The sequence below is a fragment of the Mesoplodon mirus genome (assembly GCF_964341445.2).
Source record: "Mesoplodon mirus genome assembly, chromosome: 2".
Lineage (NCBI taxonomy): Eukaryota > Metazoa > Chordata > Mammalia > Artiodactyla > Ziphiidae > Mesoplodon > Mesoplodon mirus.
This window is the reverse complement of record NC_138977.1, coordinates 203,613,988-203,635,118: the sequence shown is the minus strand read 5'-3', so window position 1 is coordinate 203,635,118 and position 21,131 is coordinate 203,613,988. Positions and strand designations below refer to the sequence as shown.

The 21,131-nt window shown below is 40.0% G+C and overlaps 1 protein-coding gene across 5 annotated transcripts in view; it reads left to right on the top strand.

Moving 5' to 3' along the window:
• ARMH3 (armadillo like helical domain containing 3) overlaps window positions 1–21,131 on the top strand; it is a 181,098-nt gene that overhangs the window by 148,458 nt on the left and 11,509 nt on the right. For all 5 annotated transcript variants that reach the window (XM_082601457.1, XM_082601455.1, XM_082601453.1 and 2 more), the window contains exon 24: window positions 1,724–1,802. In XM_082601457.1, coding sequence (XP_082457583.1) covers window positions 1,724–1,802 — 79 coding nt within the window. The remainder of the gene's footprint in view (window positions 1–1,723; window positions 1,803–21,131) is intronic.

Genomic DNA, 21,131 nt, shown 5'->3' with positions numbered 1-21,131 from the left:
ATGTACCCTTCCTAGATACTGTGCTAACTGCTAAAGTAGATATTATTATTCCCGTTTTTTTCCTCTGGTGAGACATACAGCTTCCCAAAATCGTTCAGGAAAACAAGTGGTCAAACTAGGATTCCAAACCATAGTGGGTTTTTTTTTTTGAAGTTTCTGGCTTATACTTATATTAGATTAAATGGTTTTATAATCCTTTACTATCAGTAAGTTATATTAAAAGAACATATTGATTTCTATTATGCTATCCAGACATACACATTTTAATAAACTGTTTATTTTGGAATAATTTTAGAATTACAGAAAAAGTGCAAAGATAACGCATAGAGTTTCTGTATGCCCCTCAGCCTAGTTTCCCCCATCTTACATTACCATGGAACATTTATCAACACTAAGAAATGGGCATTGATCTATTGCTATTAACTAAACTTCATATTTTATGTGGGTTTCACCAGTTTATCCATTAATGTCCTCTTTCTGTTCCAGGATCCAATTCAGAGTTATCACATTGCATTTAGTTGTCTTGTCTCCCCAGTGGTCTCTGGTCTGTGACAGTTTCTCAAGTTTTGTTTTTCATGACCTTAACAGTCTCGAGGAGTACTGGCTAGGTATTCTGTAGAATGTACCCCAGTGTGGGTTTGTCTGATGTTTTTCTCACGATTAGATTCTGAGATTATGGATTTTTGAAAGTATATAACAGAGGCGAAGTGCCCTTCTCATCAGATCATACCAGGCGTTACATGACAGCCACATGACATCACTGGTGATATTCACCTTCATCGCTTGGTTAAGGTAGTATTCGCTAGGATTCTTTACTGTCAAGATACTATTTTTCCCTTTCGCTACTCTTCTTTGGAAATAAGTCTAGCCTACTTTCAGTGGGAATGGGAATTAAACTCCACCTCCTAAGGAGGAGAGTATCTACACATGTTATTTGAAATTGTTCTGTTAGAAATATTTGTCTGTTCTCCACATTTCTTTAATCACTTTTATATCACTATGGACCCATGCTAACCTCTGGTCTAAAACCTGTGCTTTTTCTGCTGTACCGGACAAGAAATGACAAAGACCTATACTAAGACATTTGTTTCAGGAAAATTTATTTCAGATTTCAGAGGTTTTTAAAAGGTAGATTTGATAAGACTTGGTGACCTTGAATGTGACAGAGTGGTGGAGAAGGGAGTGTTTGAAAACAACGCTCAGATTTTGGTTTGAATGGCTGGAAATAAAATTTTGGTTTGAAATATTAACTAACAAATATGATGATTGGTCGTAGACTTTGATAAAGCTTAGCTTCTTCGGAGACTGTATTTAGCCTATGTGTTACTGAATGCCCTGTTCTCCCAAGTAAGAGCAGAGCAAACTACTACTTTTCTTTCTGACTGAAACACCAGGGCCCCCTAGTGGACAGCCCCCCGGGTCCTGTTTCTTGTCTAAAGGATGCTTGGTTTTGTTTTTTGTTTGGTTGTGAGGTTTTTCCCTAGTTCATTTGCAGAGCAGAGATGCTTGATTCTGTTCTCTGTCTAATAAATTATTAAACCCTTCCCATTTTAAAGTAATCAGTTCACCCCGTGTGACCTCATGTTCCTAAGAGGACAGTTACTCTCTGACAATTACTCCCATGCTCTCATACTTTAAACCAGAAGGTAGTTGATACTTGTTTTTAACTCATTTATCCTCTTATTCCATCTGGTGCTATATTAATGTTAATTCTTTGTTTCAGAGCCATCATCAACCACTTTAACCCCAAAATTGAATCCTACGCTGCTGTGAATCACATATCCCAACTGTCGGAGGAGCAGGTAAGCCACTACTTTCCTCATAGTGACCCTAGTTCATGGCTAGCATCAAGCCCTCTCTGATGGCAGAGGGGTTCTATGACTGAGCTTCTAATGGGAGTGGCAAGAGCTAGGCTGCTAAGAGGAATTAGTAAGGGATTTGTTGATAGTACTTTAAATAGAATGATGGCTTCTGTTTTTGTGGCATATGAAGGGTTTGCTTAATTATGTAGAAGATATGTAGGTGAAATTTTGAATTGTTATTTTAGAGTAGGTGATATGGCATTTCTTCTTTTAATTTTAGGCAGAGAGTCATTTTGACTTTTGAAAATAAGAAATGAAAACTTAGCAATGGTTGAAACTGCCAATTAGAAAAACCCTGAGTTCAGCTTAATTTGATGCTGTTTGGCTCCTTAAAACATGAGCCCTCCTTGGGGCAGATTTTCCTTAGTAATTGAGTTCTAATTTGCCTTGAGCAGTTATTTTGGAGCAGGTTTTTCTGTGGTATGGACCAAGTTGGAGATGCAGATAGTGTTGTGTGTTTGTTTTCCTTGAGTCTGGCCTGATTTCCTCTTCTCCCAAAATGCCTGTACTCGGCCCTGCATTATATAAAATTACAGATGGGGCTTTAGCGTGGCATGGTATTAAACTTGATGTTTCAGAATGAGACTCTTGAGTCCTGTTTTTAAAAATACAAAATGAGACATGTATTCACACAATCTTCCTTCCTTCCCACCTACTCCCAAGTTGGAGGGCCTGGGTATTCATGAGGTGAGAGTCCAGATATAGGCTCCAAGCCAACTGAAAAAAAAAACCACCTATGCTCTGCGCTCCCTTTTTTTGCCACTGAGCCTCTTGCTGGCAGGGCCAGCCAGCTAGCTGTTGTGTGATTGTGTGTTCAGTGTTCCTAAAAGCTGTTCCGCTCACCAAATGAGGCACCAAGCAAGCCTTTTGCCTAACAGACAGCTTCTCAGTATTCCCACCAGTGGCTCTTTCCTCAGCCAGATGGATAGGACTCAATTAGTCTATCAGTTATTCCCCTTGACATATTTGTTCTCTTTTGTGAGGCCAGCTGTGAGAATCCATCCTCTTATTTAAACCGCTTTGATAAATGGCTTTCATTTTCTTTTTTCCTCTTCTGCCTATGGAGCAGTCCTAAGTCCTGTATAGGACTTTGATGCCACTGCTCTCTGTGAGGTGCTTCAAGATCCTACCTTTTCCCTGTTGGACCAGTTCAGATCAGTTTTATTATATCATTTTTATGCAAAAGAATTCAACATCTTGAGTTTTGTATAGTGAAAGAATGGGTGACTTTCTTACCACAGTGAGCTCTGGTTAGTCTAAAAGCTTTAAAAAAAAAAAAAAAAGGAAGACACATTTTCCCAGTCAGCCACGTGCAGTATTCATCCCCCAGCAGCTTGGGAAGGTCAGGCTGAAATCTTCCTACAGCAGTAGCAGCCACAGACCAATAATAAAAATCCATTCTGGCGCATGAGGCAATCTGGAAAAGGATGATTAGCAAGCACGTGTCCTCACCCTTCTCCAACTTCTTTCAAAGTTAAATGAAGTGATGAAAGTGACTCTCAGTAAGAGTCCACAAGCCAGAGATGAGGCGACTTCTATAGAGTTGGGAGAGTACACAGCCCTATTTGAGAATGAGGAAGGGATAGCGCTCTCAAAGATTTATTTTCTTAGTCAGTAAATAATTGCATGCCTGCTGTATACAAAGTGTGGTCCTGGGTAGTAGGGATCAGTGGTGAATAATCTAAGTGTAGTCCTTGCTCTTATGGAGTTTTTGTATATTCATTGCCTCTCTTAACAACTCTTTTCACTTGGGTAGTGGGGGAGGGGTGACAACTATTCTGGGACCCTTTTCAAAACTGTCCTCAAAATAGTTGTTGCTTCTCTTCCCTAACTGACTCTGAAGGGCAATAAATGACAGCATGAGGGTGCACTTGGTTTTATTCTCAGCATATCAGATTAAAAGTATTTTGACTCCTTGTTAATCTCCAACATGTGTTGGAGCACTTCTCTCCCCTCAGTTATGAACATTAATGCTAATGTCACTAATGTGAAGTGTATTCACAGCTTCTCAAAGAACTGGCTTTGGGATGCAATAGAGCCTGGTGGTGCAGTGGTTAAGACTCCGCACTTCCAATTCAGGGGGCTTGAGTTCAATCCCTGGTGGAAGAACTAAGATCCCACATGCCACTTGGCCAAAAAAAAAAAAAAAAAAAAGAAAGAAAGAAAGAAAAAGAAAAATAGGGCCTGCAGTTGTTAGCAGCATACTAAGTAGAAAGAAAAAATCGGGAACTTAACCCCCAAGTAGATTCTAAAGTACTCCTTCTTTTTTTTTTTTTTTTTTTTTTGCGGTACGCGGGCCTCTCACTGTTGTGGCCTCTCCCGTTGTGGAGCACAGGCTCCGGACATGCAGGCTCAGAGACATGGCTCATGGGCCCAGCCGCTCCGCGGCATGTGAGATCTTCCTGGACCGGGGCACGAACCCGTGTCCCCTGCATCAGCAGGCGGACTCTCAACCACTGCGCCACCAGGGAAGCCCTAAAGTACTCCTAAAGTAAAACCTAAAGACCATGGATAGGCATTAACTGGGATTTATAGCATTTAGTAAGATAGCAGACAAGAGAGGGCTCTTTGCTAGATCTGCCTGCCTAGGCTGCCATTTTCTTCTGGCAAGAAGTTTAGTTCTGGCAACCCCGAGACACATTCTAGTGTGTGTTTGAGGCATTTCAAGATGATGTTTGTAAATCCATTGTTGCTTAATAAACAAAGCCCAATCTCTCACACTGGGGTTTCTTTTCAGATGTCCAGAAGATAGATGACATTTTTTATTACTTCTCATTGGCTTCATGGAGGGCAAAGCTTTTTAATCAGTTAATACCCTCAGTATGACTGAATGGTCATTCATTTTCTAGTGTAATAAACTGCGTGCATTTTTATTTTGTATACACAGGTGTCATATTTGTCTGGAGTTGATTGTGAAGCTTGCCCATTTTGACTCCTTTTGTGTGTGTGTGGTAAAATCTGCATAAAATTTACCATTTGAATAATTTTTAAGTGTACATTTCAGTGGCATCAAGTGCATTCACATTGTTGTACAACCACCACTACTATCCATCTCCAGAACTTTTTCATCAGTCCATGCTGAAACCCTAAACCCATTAAAAAATGACTCCTCATTTCCTGTACCCCCAGCCCCTGGTAACCACTATTCCACTATTTGTCTCTATATATCTGACTATCCTAGGGGTCTCACAGATAGTGGACTCATACAATATTTGTCCTTTTGTATATGGTTTATTTCTCTTAGCAAAATGTCTTCAAGTTTCGTCCATGTTGTAGCATGTATCAGAATTTCATTCCTTTCAAAGCTGAATAATATTCCATTGTATGTGTATAGCACATTTTGTTTATCCTTCTAACCATCGATGGACATTTGGATTGTTTCCACCTTTTGGCTATTGTGAAGAATGCTGCTATGAATGTTGGTGTTTTGAGTCCCTGCTTTCAGTTCTTTTGTTTATATACCCAGAGGTGGGACTGCTGGATCAAATGGTAGTTAATTCTATGTTTAATTCTTTGAGAAGCCATCATAGTGTTTCCCACAGTGGCTGCACCATTTTACATTCCAATTTTTCCACATCCTTGTCAACACAGGTTGTTTTCTGATTTTTTCGATAATAGCCATCCTAATGGGGGTGAAGTAGTATCTCATTATGGTTCTGATTTTTATTTCCCTAATCATTATTAATGTTGAGCATCTTTTTATGTGTTTATTGGCCATTCATTTATCTTCTTTGGAGAAATGTCTCTTCAAGCCCCTTGCCCATTTTTTAATTGGGTTGTTTGGATTTTTGTTGTTGAGTTTTAGGAATTCTTTATATATTCTAGATATTTATCCTTCATCAGACACATGTGATTTGCAAATATTTTCTCCCATTCTGTGGGTTGCCTTTTTACTATGTTGACAGTGTCCCTTGATGAACAAGTTTTCAATTTTGATGAAGTCCTGTTTGTCTGTTCTTTGGTTGCCTGTACTTCTGGTGTCATCATTGCTAAATCCAGTGTCATGAAACTTTTCCCCTATGTTTTCTTCTAAGAGTTGTATAGTTTTAGCTCTGACATTTAGGTCTTTGACCTATTTTGAATTAATTTTTGTATATGGTGTTTGGTAAGGACACTTTGACCGCTTTTTGTATTTCACGTATCTTTATGAATAAAGTTTATGGAGAAGGTACAACTTGCTTTTCCAAGAACTGTGAAACTACTCCCAGTTTATTCCCTACTAGGTTTCCTTGTCTTTAGTACATCTTATAAAAATTGACCTTCAGGCCCCTTGCCCACCCTCAGCTGAGATTTAGCTCCTTTCTCTTCTCAGTACGGCTTGTTGGTAAGCATCTGTCCCTAGCTGGTAGAATCATTTGTTATGCCCCTATCCCTACCAGTGACACGCACCCTGATTTTTATTCTCTCCCGAGGATAGCTGAGTCACACAACCTGTGGCATTTTCATAGATAAATCCCAATGACCCTTTTGTTTCTACTAAATAAATGCGGAAGGAAGGTATTTAAGAGAAACTCTAGACCCCAGACTAAATCTTGGGTTTGGATGCTTTGAGGATATACTGTCTTGATGATGCAGTGCTCCCTGCAGATAAGTATGTTAAAATAGAAGAGCTCTTCAGTGGGTTCTCCTCCCTATCCTGTCCTACCCTAAACTCTTATATACTCCCTGTCCTTTATTCCTGCTTTTCAAATTAGGAAAAATACTTTTTTATTACTGGCTGCATCCTACTAGAATTGGGTCTACACTCAAGAGATCTGTCATGAAATTTTTTGGAATACTAGCTCACAGGTTTTTAACCCGAAGTCCAAGAATAGGCTTAAGAAAATTACTGCACACTGAAATTGTGTAAAATTATGCATATGTCTTTTTTTTTTTCTTGAAGAGGGTCCATCTTTCTTAAAAGTCTCAGTCAGCCTTTGACCCCTTCAACACACAATTTTTTTTTAAAGAATCACTGGCTTAGGTGTCTTGAATAGTACCTCATACTTTCCTTACCCTGAAAGCCATCAGACCTTTGAAAATGCCCACTGAGGATCTTAAGCACCTTTTAGACTATTCACTATTTGTTTTGGTTTGCAAATGCTATGACATTGATTTATATCAGCTCTAACTTCCTTATAGGCAAAAGAGGGATTCATAGCAGAACTTTACAGAGGATTCTCTAGAGCCCTGAATATCTAGAGTACCTAGTGGCAATTTAGGATTCAAGTCAAAACCTTCCCTGAGCACCTGATTCCTTAAGCTTTCAGTCACACTCATGACCAATTTTGTGCCATTGAAATATCCCATTGGAAAACAAGTAAATGGCCCACTTTTACTTTCTTCAGCCTTCATTCAGCTATCAGTATTTTAGCATTTAGTGCTTTGTGCTTTAGATTGAGCCAGGCATTTGAGGGATACAGAGGTATGATAAAGGGCCTTTGTTCTCAAAGGATGGAGTAAGTGGAAAAGATGGCTTAAGGCAATTTATTATCAATAGCTGACCAGTACTAGCAATAGGATCTGTGGGTTCCTGTTGGAGAAAGATCTCTGCAGGTTGTGATGATCAGGAAAGGCCATGTGGAAGAGAGAAGAAGTGAGTTGGGCCTTGAAAGAGGAAGGATAGGAATTGGATAAATGGAGAGGCACAGATTGTAAAATGTACTCAAAGCCAGGACCTGAAAAGGACAGAAAGAGTGGAGAAGAGTCCCAGAGTTTCTATGCCTTGTCCTTGGGTCCCAGGGCACCCAGGGGCTGGATGCCTTAGAAATATGTATGATTCAGTCATTTAAATTGTTAGCACATCTTCCATAAACCCTAGTGCACTGACCCTCATCCCTGTCCTAATTGTACTCCCTTTGATTCAGTTCACAAGTGTTCATCTCAAAGGCCTAGTATGAGCCAGCCTCACTGCTACTAGGCATATGATTAGACCTACTGAGCAAACCTATCTCTCTCTTTTTTTTTTCCTGGTAAAAAACACATAACAAGTTTTTTTTTTTTTTTTTTTGTGGTACGCAGGCCTCTCACTGTTGTGGCCTCTCCTGTTGCGGAGCACAGGCTCCAGACGCGCAGGCTCTGGACGTGCAGGCTCAGCGGCCATGGCTCACGGGCCGAGCCGCTCCGCAGCATGTGGGATCTTCCCGGTCCGGGGCACGAACCCGTGTCCCCTGCATCGGCAGGCGGCCTCTCAACCACTGCACCACCAGGGAAGCCCTTAACCATTCTTAAGTGTACACTACAGTAGTGTTAATATATACATTGTTGTGCAATTTATCATGGGTTCGAGCCCTGGACTGGGAAGATTCCACATGCCACGGAGCAACTAAGCCCATGCACCAGAACTACTGAGCCTACATTCTAGAGCTCGCGAGCCACAACTACTGAGCCCACATGCCACAACTACTGAAGCCTGCAGGCCTAGAGCCTGTGCTCCGCAACAAGAGAAGCCACCGCAATGAGAAGCCCACGCACTGCAACAGAGTAGCCCCCGCTCACCGCAACTAGAGAAAGCCTGCGTGCAGCAACGAAGACCCAACACAGCCAAGACAAAAAACAAAAAAAACCCCTGAAACTCTGTGTATTGAACAACTCCCCTTTCCCTGCCCTCCACCTTGCCCCTGGCAACTACCATTCTACTTTCTGTTTCTAAGCGTGAGCAAACCTATCTTGATGCTGGTATTCCTTTAAACCAAGTGCCCCAGGGTCTTGCTAAAAAATTTTCATACAAATTTAGGAATTTTCCGGGAAGATCACAAAGGTGGTCTGCTGGCACCCCCATGTGCCACAGGACTATAGGACAGTGTCACCAGATGCCTCCCATTATTTCTTCAAGTCTCCACTCTCACTAAGGCTTTGGATTTTGGTTTCAGAGGAGGCCTTGTATAATGTCGTATGTTATAAGAGGTATCTTTGAAAGTATTATGATGAAACAGAGAATCATTCATCTGTAGGAGTAGGTTAAAGTCAATTAGGGAAACAAAAAATGCTTCACATCTGATTGAGTGAAAGTTGCATTGGAAGCTGAGTATTTCTTTTCATCTATTAGTCATCTTTCTAACCCTTTTTGCTTTTCTCCTGATCCTAAGATAATAGCCACTATAAATAACTGCTGGGTGTTTAAAGATCCTAACGAAACCTAACTTTATTTTCCCAGAGAACAGTGAGATAATGCTAATAAGAGGAGAGCCCTAGTCTGTGGGGCAAACATTGTTAGTGTGTCTGGGTGGCATCCGTTACTTGTGAACATCTAGGAGGAAGCACAGAAAGATCTTGGGGAGATATCCTAAAAGCTTCAAGGCTTATGAGGAAAATGGAGCCTGGTACTTCAACTTTAGAGTTCTTGGCCCTTGGGGTGCTAGTAAATGTTTAACAACTGGTAGGGAGGTGAGTGGTTGGAGGGGACTGATTTGTAGTGCTGAGGGTGAATGCTCCCACCATGGCTACATGGTGTGAAGCCAAGTGGCTCTCACAGTGCTTGAAAATTTAACAATCATCTCTCACAGGCCAAGCATGTGTAAGTCAGCTCCAGCATACCACTGGTTGTTGAGGAAGACTGAGAGAAGGGGGCTGTAAAGCTGTGAGGCGGGGCTTTTTGAGCAGGAGGTGAGTGTGGGTCACTTTCCCCATGGAGCCACCTATATTGCCTCCCAGGGCAATCGAGTCCTCTGAGCAGCCCATTCTGAGAGCCCCTGTTATGTTTTCTCATCTTAAAACAGGGCCTTGGCTACCATACAAGGCAGCCTTGGCAGAGACATATGCTGGTGAGCTGAGATTTAAGACTCTCACGATAGCCATAACTCAGTTTCCTGTACTTGGCATTGTGTTTTTGTACAACAGCCTGTAGTTTTGCACTGCCTCTCTCTAACCCTGAGTGATGGTTGCTGTGGGAACTCTGAATACGAGCATGTGACACAAGCATTGGCTGTCTGGCCCTTCCTCTCTTGGTGTCTTTGTTTAGATTCTGACATTTCAGTTGACCTATTTGGCAGGAAAAAGTTTGATATGAGTTATTTGTTCACTGGATTCACCAAAGCAGAAAGACACAAAGTCAGAGGCAGAGGGATTTTCCTACAAGCTGCTAATAAACCTTGGAAATCAACTTTATGTTACATAGGGCATCTTGAGAAGGTCCACTTAAGAAGGTCAGCTGATTATGTGCTGCTAGGATGTCCACTCTCTTACTTGGACCAAGAGGTAAGCTGCACTACCAGAGACAGGGGAGAAAGCTGGATTTTAGCTCCTCTGAATAGGGAAGAAAGTATCTTGGATTTTAAAAAGGACACAAATAGATAAAAGGAAAGGAACAACTAGGAGTTTCTGAGCTAGGCACTTTTACTTAGGCTATGTAATTAATTCTTTAATCAATTGTTTGAGGTAGGTACAGTTATCCTCATTTTATAGATGATGATGCTAAAGAGACTTAAGTAATTTGTTCAAGATCACACAGCTGTTAGTGGTAAAGCCATAGTGTGAACGTAGGTCAGTCTGACACCAAAGTCTGAGCTTTTCATTGGCTGAAGCACGTGAGACAACTGGAGTTTGTCAATTATCCTGAAGGAAGAGGCAAGTCAGGATAGGAAGGTGCAGGGAGAAACAGAGAGAATGGGGATAACAGGGTTCATTCCTAAGGGGTGGGGAAAGGTCCTGGTTTGGGAACGCGGCCCATTCGGTTAAGGAAAGAAAGTACTGAACAGGGGCTTGGAGAGTTTGCCTGCCAGTTAGGCAGAAATGCCTAAGTAGAGGCTCCTGGCACAGTATGATAACTTTATAAATGAGGGAAAAGTCTCTTTATTCCATACAAGCATGTCAGAAAAGTCACTATGAGAAATAAAGCTTTTCCACACACCAAAGGAAGATGACGAATTTTTTTAAAGTTCTTATGTACTTATTTCTTTTAAAGATAATATATTTATGTGGGTCAAAACCAAAAAAGTAGCACACTGAATTTTAATTATTTTTAAAGTGGTAGTTCCATTTTGTTTAAAAAAATAAAGGGAAAATGAAGATTCAAAATTAATGTCCCGCAGCCAAGCTAGATGAATGCAGAGGTCACTGGTGAAGAGCCCAGCTTATTATTCATGTCTGCCACTGTCAGCATTTCCTTCAATTAAGTATGAATTTTGAAATGCCCATCACATAAACTTTCTGGTCTTCCTCAGTCAGGCTTCATTGTCGGTGAAACTTCATTGGCAGTGCATGAGAGGAGTAGCTTTGGAGCTCGTAGGAACTCCAGTAGTTGTCAGCTTTTCAAGAGGTTACAGGAGACAGCAGCCCTTGCTTTCTTGGTTTAAGGTAAGAAAGACCCTTTATCCCAGCTACTAGATATACAGGTAGGACTTCACTCTTCAGTTTATTTATTTATTTGGCCGTGTTGGGTCTTAGTTGCGGCACGCGGGATCTTTCCTTGCGGTGTGCGGGCTTCTCTCTAGTTGTGGCATGTGGGTTTTCTCTCTCAAGTTGAGGCATGTAGGCTCAGTAGTTGTGGCACGCAGGCTTACTTGCCCTGTGGCATATGTGATCTTAGTTCCCTGACCAGGGATTGAACCCACGTCACCTGCATTGGAAGGCGGATTCTTTACCACTGAACCACCAGGGAAGTCCCTTTAGTTTGTTTTTTAGCCACCTCCTTCCTTCCAAATAGATCTTCGTGTACTTTTGTTTTATTTCCATTGCAACCTCTCTCCCAGGAGGTAGCTCAAAACTCTATAAGGTGTGCTTGGAAGAGTATGGTTTGCCACTGTGATAGTAACACTGGAGGCCAGAACTGTCACTATGCAAACTGTTATCTCTGTTATAAGCTGTGTTAATTGGAAATGTTTTTGCTAAGTACCATAACAGCACTTTGACCTTTCACAGTGACCCTGCTCAAAAAGAAGTTACAGTCTTAAAAATGACCCACCCAGCTAGAAGGGAAACTGTGGAGAGCCCACAAATGGGATTTCTGTTAAAGAATTTTGTCTGTTAAGGAGGGATAGATAAGTGAGGCCTGGCAGTGAGGCAGAGACCCCATATCAGATTGTCGGAGAGACGGTGTTTTCTTTTTCCCTCCCTGAGATGTGATATATTTCCAAGAAAAGAAAGCTCAAGTAGGGAGAACAGAGATCTACCTCTTGGTTTCAGCTGGGTGGAGTGTCCAGCCTGCAGTAAGCCATAGAGAGGGAGAAGGCCTGATGCAATATTTGGTAAACATGTCTATCATGTTCCCCCACCGCTATTATCTTGGCTGCCTCTTGGTGTGATTGCATACCTTGCTTGTGCAGGGTAAGGACCTGGGCATGTTGGATCTGTAATTAGTGCAAAGAAAAGCTTCACAAGCTTCACCCCTGGAAACAAGGGGGTTTCTAGGGCTTCAACCAAATCAAGTCAGGGAGGTGGGGCAACTACCCAGGCAAATTAAAGAAAGTCATTGTCACCACTCCTTTAACAAACTGATGGCCTTTCACGAATCACCCACTGTGAGTTTCATTATCTGGTCAACCTTTCTGAAAGGCAGAGCCAACCTGTCAGATCAATAAATTTCAGGGCAGTCAAGAGCCCTTTGTTTGGTAGCAGGCTTGAAAGACATGGATGGACTGGAGAACTGGCCAACTTAAATTGGTTCTGAAGGGACTTCCCTGGTGGCGCAGTCATTAAGAATCCACCTGCCAATGCAGTAGACACGGGTTCGAGCCCTGGTCCAGGAAGATCCCACATGCTGTGGAGCAACTAAGCCTGTGCGCTACAACTACTGAGCCTGTGCTCTAGAGCCCACGAACCACGACTACTGAGCCCATGTGCCACAACTACTGAAGCCCGCACGCCTTGAGCCCGTGCTCCACAACAAGAGAAGCCACTGCAATGAGAAGCCTGTGCACTGCAACGAAGAGTAGCCCCTGCTTGCCGCAATTAGAGAAAGCCTGCGCGCAGCAAAGATCCAACGCAGCCTAATTAATTAATTAGTTAGTTAATTTTAAAAATTGGTTCTGAAATTGAGTTTGGTCCTGAAGTATATGAGACGAAAATAGAAAGGGGAAAAAATCTTCTGCATATTATATACAAGTTGGCTGTATAGAGGAAATAGTTATCTTTTAAAAGGCATCATCTTTTTTATCATAAGAGATTTGTGTCAACCTTTTGTATCCTTGTTTCCAAACAATTATATTGGATGATTGTGCCCTGGAGAGATATTCATGTTATCTTGGATAGAAAGTCACTGTAAGCCCCTAGTGGAGGGGAAGGATGCTCACTCAATTGAGGCCTATGAGTTTGTTATCAGGTTACTATTTGTTCTAGCTCCTGTACTGTTGGCTTGTTTTCTTTTTTTCAGCCACTTTGAGCTAAAGTGTTCTGAAAAAGAATCAATTCTTGCCTCCCAAGGAAGTTCTCAGAACCTGCTTTTGTCTAAGAATTCTCTGCTTCTGGGTGTCCTTGGTTCGTGCAGCAAGGAATGGGTGCCCCAGCTTCACATCCCCCAGATTATTTCTTTTCTGTGCAGAAGGACAGAGGTTTCTGCTCTGTGCCAAGCCAGGGGATATAAAATGCAAAAATCATACATGCCCTTGAGGACCTCACAGTATAAGAATCAGGATCACTAATTTCTTGCTTAGACCTTTGCTTCTGTGCCCTCCTGTAGACCTCACTCAGCTGATGTATTTGGCGTGCTTGTAGCAGCATCCCCCAGCCTTTTATAAACCTAAGAAGGTTTAGGTTTGTAGGTACCCTAGTGAAAAAATACCTCATTATAAATCCGTAAGTGGTTGGCTGATAACCCTTATTTGGAGTGAGTTTCCACAAGGAGAGCCATGATCGTCTCATATCTTTCACCCCTGCTTCAGTTTCATAAAAAAGGCAAAAGTGGAACTTTCATTAAATGTCCTTGGTAAAGGTAGGACTCTATAAGTTCCTGAGCTTGGCAAATGATTGAGTTTGTCAAAAGATCCATCTACAGTACACCCACTTAAAAAAACCTCATGTGGCTACTGCCCAGCTGAAAATGATTTCAAACACTGTTGATTGCTACCTGTAGTCCCTTTAATTTGTCAGGGAGGATTGCCAGGGATGGAGAGGTAGGGAGGAGTAGCACAATGAGGGGAATCTTTGGCCTTGTGGAAATACCAGGAACTCCTGGCTTACAGATCCTGATATTTCAGTCTGAATCATTCTTGCCCCAACCAAAAATGGAATTGTAAGACCAAAAAAAGACAAAGTTTACTGCCATGGCCCTACTTTTTTTTTTTTTTTTTTGCCTAGTCATGATTTACTGGACTTAACTTTTTACTTAACTTTATTGAGATGTAATTAACATATAATAAAACATATTTGTGTAATCATCAGCATCACAAGATATAGAACCTTTTACTTCCATCACTCATAAAAGTTCTCCTTTACAGTTAGTCTTATCTGCATATCTGAGCCCTAGGCAACCACTGATGTAATTTCTATCACTATAGATTAGATTTGTCTTTTCTTTTTAAAATTTATTTATTGTTTATTTTGGCTGCACTGGGTCTTAGTTGCAGCACGTGGGATCTTCATTGCAGCATGCAGACTTCTTAGTTGCAGCATGGGGGTTTCTTAGTTGTGGCATGCATGCAGGATCTAGTTCCTCGACCAGGGATCAAACCCGGGTGCCTTGCACTGGAAGCACGGAGTCCTACCCAGTGGACCACCAGGGAAGTCCCTAGATTTCTCTTTTATAGAATTTCACATAAACTCTGTTGTGTCTGAGATTCATCCATATTGTGACACTTCTAGCTGTTTACCGAAGAGGAATGAAAATATATGTCCACCCAAAGACTTGTATACAAATAATATTCATAATAGCATTATTCATGATAACCAAAAACTAGAAACAACTAAAACAACCAAAGCAACCAGCAACTGAATGGGTAAACAAAATGTGATACATCCATACATACAATGGAATATTATTCAGCCATAAAAAGGAATGAAGTACTGACACCTGCTACAACATGGATGATTCTTGAAAACATATGCAAAATGAAGGAAGCCAGTCACTAAAGACTACATGTTGTGTGATTCCATTTATTTAAAATGTCCAGAATAAACAAATCTATAGAGATAGAAAATAGATTGGTGGTTACCTAAAGCTGGGGTTGGGGAGTAAGTTGGGAAATGATGCTAATGGTTATGAAGTTGATGAAAATGTTCTAAACTTAGATCATGGTGATAATTGCCCCTTATGTGAATATACTAAAACTATTGAATTGTACACTTAAAATGATTGAATTTTATGGTATGTAAATTATCTCTCAATAAAGATTTTTTTAAAAAGAAAGAAAAAGAAACTGCCAAACTGTTTTCAAAAGTGGTTGTACCACTTTTAATTCCCACCAACAATGAATAAGAGTTCTAGCTACTCCATATCTTTGTCACACTTGGAATTGTGAGTGTTTTTAATTTTAGCCATTCTAGTGGGTAGGCCGTGCTCTAGTAATACTGCATAATAGTTTTTAAAATTACTGTTAATTTATTTTGTGTGATGTTGAGCAGCTGATCATTTGCCTGTTTTTAAAATTTGAGTATTATAATATTTATGAGTTTTTGTATCGATATATTCTGGATGCAAGTCATTTGTCATATATATGTATTGCAAATATTTTCTCCTAGTCAGTTGCTTGTGTTTGCAAGTTATTAATGGTGTTTTCAAAGTCCAGACATTTTAATGAAGACCAACTTTAATTTAATACCATAAAGATGAATTTATTAATTTTTTAACACTTTTTGCTATTGTGTTTTATTTAGTAAATCTTTGCTCACTCCTAGTTGTGAAATTTTTCACCTGTATTTTCTTCCGTACGTTTTATAGTTCTGTCTTTTACATTTAGTTCTATGCTCCATGTCAAGTTAATTTTTTGTAAAATGTTTGGTAATGGTAAATGTTCATCCATTTCCCCCCACCCCCCCACCCCCTGCCCTGCAATATCCTGTTGTTCCATTGTCATTTGTTGAAAAGACTATTCTTTCCCCCATTGAAATACCTTGGCACATTTGTAAAAAATCAATTCACCATATATATGTGGGTCTATTTCTGAAGTATTAGTTCTGTTCCATTTGTCTAATATATGTCTAAATTTATGCCCTACACTGTCTTACTTTAGGTCTATAGTAAATCTTGAAATCAGGTAATATAAGTCCTCTGATTTTGCTCTTTTTAAAAGTTGTTTTGAATATTTGAGGTCTTTTGCATTTCTATACAAAGTGTAAAATTAGCTTGTCCATTTCTACACAAAAAAAAGGCTGCTAAGATTTTTTAAATTTAATATTTATTATTTATTTTTGGCTGCGACGGGTCTTAGTTGCGGCATGCGGGATCTTTCATTTCAGCATGTGGGCTTCTTCGCTGCGGTATGTGGGCTTCTCTCTAGTTGTGGCATGCAGGTTTTCTCTTCTCTAGTTGTGGCTCACAGGCTCCAGGGCATGTGGGCTCTGTAGTTTGCAGCACGTGGGCTCTCTAGTTGAGGCTCGCGAGCTCAGTAGTTGTGGCGCGCGGGCTTAGTTTCCCCATGGCATGTGGGATCTTAGTTCCCTGACCAGGGATGGAACCTGCATCCCCTGCATTGGAAGGTGGATTCTTTACCATTGGACCATCAGGGAAGTCCCAAGCCTGCTAAGATTTTGATTGGAATTGAATTAACGCTATAGATCAACTTGGGGGAGAATTGACACTTTAACAATATTATATTCAAATCCGTGATCATAATATACCTATTTATTTAGATATTTAAAATTTTCTCACCAATATTTTGTAGTTTTTAGCATACTGTTTTGCATCTGTTTTGTTCAATCTATCCATAAATATTTCATTTTTTATGTTATCTAAATGGTATTTTTTATTCTTTTCCATTATGGTTTATTACAGGATACTGAATATAGTTCCCTGTGCTATACAACAGGATCTTGTTGTTTATCCATTCTATATATAATAGTTTGCATATGCTAATCCCAAACTCCCAATCCAACCGTCTGCACCCAGCAACCACAAATCTGTACTCTGTGTCTTTGAGTCTGTTTCTGTGTTGTAGATAAGTTCATTTGTGTCATATTTTAGATTCCATATATAAGTGATATCATATGGTATTTGTCTTTTTCTTTCTGATTTACTTCGCTTAGTGTGATGATCTCTAGGTCCATCCATGTAGCGGCAAATGGCATTATTTCATTCTTTTTCATGGCTGGATAATATTCCATTATATATATGTACCACATCTTCTTTATCTACTCATCTGTCAGTGGACATTTAGGTTGTTTCCAGGTCTTGACTACTGTAAATAGTGCTGCTGTGAACATTGTGATGCATGTATCTTTTCGAATTATAGTTTTGTCCAGCTATATGCCCAGGAGTGGAATTGCTGGATCATATGGTAACTCTATTTTTAGTTTTCTGAGGAACCTCCATATTGCTCTCCGTGGTGTCTGCGCCAGTTTACATTCCCACCAGTGTAAGAGGGTTCCCTTTTCTCCACACCCTGTCCAGCACTTGTTACTTGTAAACTTTTAATTTTTTCTTGCGGGAGCTTAGTTCGCAGACCAGGGATCGAACCCAGGCCCCTGGCAGTGAGAGCACCAAGTCCTAACCACTGGACTTGCAGGGAACTCCCTGTAAACTTTTTAATGATGGCCGTTCTGATGGGTGTGAGGTGGTATCTCATTGTAGTTTTGATTTGCATTTCTCTAGTAATTAGCTATGTTGAGCATCTTTTCATGTGCCTATTGGCCATCTGTATGTCTTCCTTGGAGAAATGTCTATTTAGGTCTTCTGCCCATTTTTTGATTGAGTTGTTTGTATTTTTGTTATTGAGTTGTATGAGCTGTTTGTATATGTTGGATATTAAGCCCTTGGTCACATTGCTTGCAGATATTTTCTCCCAGCCTGTAGGTTATCATTTTGTTTTGTTTATGGTTTCCTTTGCTGTGCACAAGCTTATAAGTTTGATTAGGTCCCATTTGTTTATTTTTGCTTTTATTTCTATTGCCTTGGGAGACTGACTTAAGAAAACATTGATATGATTTACGTCAGAGAATGTTTTGCCTGTGTTCTCTTCTAGGAGTTTTATGGTGTCATGTCTTATATTTAAAACTTGGAGCCATTTTGAGTTTATCTTTGTGTATGGTGTGAGGGTGTGTTCTAAACTCATCGATTTAAATGTGGCTGTCCAGCTTTCCCAACACCACTTGCTGAAGAGACTGTCTTTTCTCCACTGTATATTCTTCCCTTCTTTGTCGAAGATTAATTGACCATATGTGTGTGGGTTTATTTCTGGGCTTTCTCTTCTGTTCCATTGATCCATATGTCTGTTTTTGTGCCAATATTAGGCTGTTTTGATTACTGTAGCTTTGCAGTATTGTCTGAAGTCTGGGAGGGTTGTGCCTCCTGCTTTGTTCTTTTTTCTCAGGATTGCTTTGGCAATTCTGGGTCTTTTATGGTTCCATATAAATTTTAAGATTATTTGTTCTAGTTCTGTGAAAAATGTCATGGGTGATTTGATAGGGTTTGCATTAAACCTGTAGATTGCTTTGGGTAGTAAGGCCATTTTAAGAGTGTTAATTCTTCTAATCCTAGAGCGTGGGATATCTTTCCTAAATGGTTTTTTAAGCCTTGATTTCCAATTTTTTTGCTAATATATAGAAATAGAATTATTATTATTATTTTTCGGTACGCGGGCCTCTCACTGTTGTGGCCTCTCCTGTTGCAGAGCACAGGTTCAGGACGCGCAGGCCCAGCAGCAATGGCCCATGGGCCCAGCCACTCCGCAGCATGTGGGATCCTCCCGGACCGGGGCACGAACCCATGTCCCCTGCATCGGCAGGCGGACCCTCAACCACTGCGCCACCAGGAAAGCCCTGTTTGTAGGTTTTTTGATGATGGCCATTCTGACTGGTGTGAGGTGATACCTCATTGTAGTTTTGATTTGCGTTTCTCTAATGATTAATGATGTTGAGCACCCTTTCATGTGTTTGTTGGTAATCTGTATATCTTCTTTGGAGAAATGTCTGTTTAGGTCTTCTGCCCATTTTTGGATTGGGTTGTTTGTTTTTTTGATATTGAGCTGCATGTGCTGCTTATAAATTTTGGAGATTAATCCTTTGTCAGTTGCTTCATTTGCAAATATTTTCTCCCATTCTGAAGGTTGTCTTTTCGTCTTGTTTATGGTTTCCTTTGCTGTGCAAAAGTTTTTAAGTTTCATTAGGTTCCATTTGTTTATTTTTGTTTTTATTTCCATTTCTCTAGGAGGTGGGTCAAAAAGGATATTGCTGTGATTTATGTCATAGAGTGTCTGCCTATGTTTTCCTCTAAGAGTTTTATAGTGTCTGCCCTTAGATTTAGGTCTTTAATCCATTTTGAGTTTATTTGTGTGTATGGTGTTAGGGAGTGTTCTAATTTCATTCTTCTACATGTAGCTGTCCAGTTTTCTCAGCACCACTTATTGAAGAAGCTGTCTTTTCTCCATTGTATATTCTTGCCTCCTTTATCAAAAATAAGGTGACCATATGTGCGTGGGGTTATCTCTGGGTTTTCTATCCTGTTCCATTGATCTATATTTCTGTTTTTGTGTCAGTACCATACTGTCTTGATTACTGTAGCTTTGTAGTATAGTCTGAAGTCTGGGAGCCTGATTCCTCCAGCTCCGTTTTTCTTTCTTAAGATTGCTTTGGCTCTTTGGGGTCTTTTGTGTTTCCATACAAATTGTGAAACTTTTTGTTCTAGTTCTGTGAAAAATCCCAGTGGTTGTTAGGGATTGCATTGAATCTGTAGATTGCTTTGGGTAGTATAGTCATTTTCACAATGTTGATTCTTCCAATCCAAGAACATGGTATATCTCTCCATCTATTTGTATCATCTTTAATTTCTTTCATCAGTGTCTTACAGTTTTCTGCATACAGGTCTTTTGTCTCCTTAGGTAGGTTTATTGCTAGGTATTTTATTCTTTTTGTTGCAGTGGTAAATGGGAGTGTTTCCTTAATTTCTCTTTCAGATTTTTCATCATTAGTGTATAGGAATGCAAGATATTTCTGTGTATTAATTTTGTATCCTGCTACTTTACAAGTTCATTGATTAGCTCTAGTAGTTTTCTGGTAACATCTTTAGGGCTCTCTATGTATAGTATCATGTCATCTGAAAACAGTGACAGCTTTACTTTTTCTTTTCTGATTTGGATTTCTTTTATTTCTTTTTCTTCTCTGATTGCTGTGGCTAGAACTTCCAAAACTATGTTGAATAATAGTGGTGAGAGTGGACAACCTTGTCTTGTTCCTGATCTTAGTGGAAATGGTTTCTAACTGAGTATTTTTTATGATTCCATTTTATGTCCAATATTGACTTCTTAGCTATACCTCTTAATTTTTTAAATTTTTATTTATTTATTTATTTATTCGGTACGCAGCCCTGTCACTGTTGTGGCCTCTCCCGTTGCGGAGCACAGGCTCCGGATGCGCAGGCTCAGTGGCCATGGCTCACAGGCCCAGCCGCTCCGTGGCATGTGGGATCTTCCCGGACCAGGGCACGAACCCGTGTCCCCTGCGTCAGCAGGCAGATTCTCAACCACTGCACCACCAGGGAAGCCCTATACCTCTTAATTTTATTATTTTAGTCATTGTTCTAGGTTTTACAATACGCATCTTTAACTTACCACAGTGTACCTTCAAAATATATTACAGGACTTCATGTAATGTATAATAACCTTGAAATAGTGTGTTTCCATTTGTCCCCCTCTTGTTCTTTGTACTACTGTTGTCAGACATTTTTCTTCTAGGTTTCTTATGAATTTCACATTAGATTGTTATTTTTTGCTTCAAAGATTCAATTATCTTTTTTGCTAGTTTTCAAATTTATGCAAAAATTTCTTACACTTATCTGTGTATTTACCATTTCCAGTATTTTTTATTCCTATTTATAGATCCAGATAATATAATTGTCCTTCTACCAGAAGATCTTCTTTAAGCATCTCTTCTAGTTGTAGGACTGTTGGCAACACATTCTCTTAGATTATTTGTTTGATAAGGTCTTTATTTCACCCTCATTTCACAAAGATTTTTTTGCTGGATATAGAATTCTGGGCTAACAATTTTTTTTCTTTTGGCACCGTATCATTCCATTGTTTTCTGGCTTGTATAGTTATTGACAAGAATTGTGAATTTTTATCTTTGCTCCTCTGTACATAATGTGTTTATCCCCCTTCTCGTTGCTTTTAATATTCTGTCTTCAACATTGATTTTCAGCAGTTTTATTGTGATGTGCCTTATACCTTCCACTTTGTTCCTTATTATGTTCATGGTTGTCTTTAAACA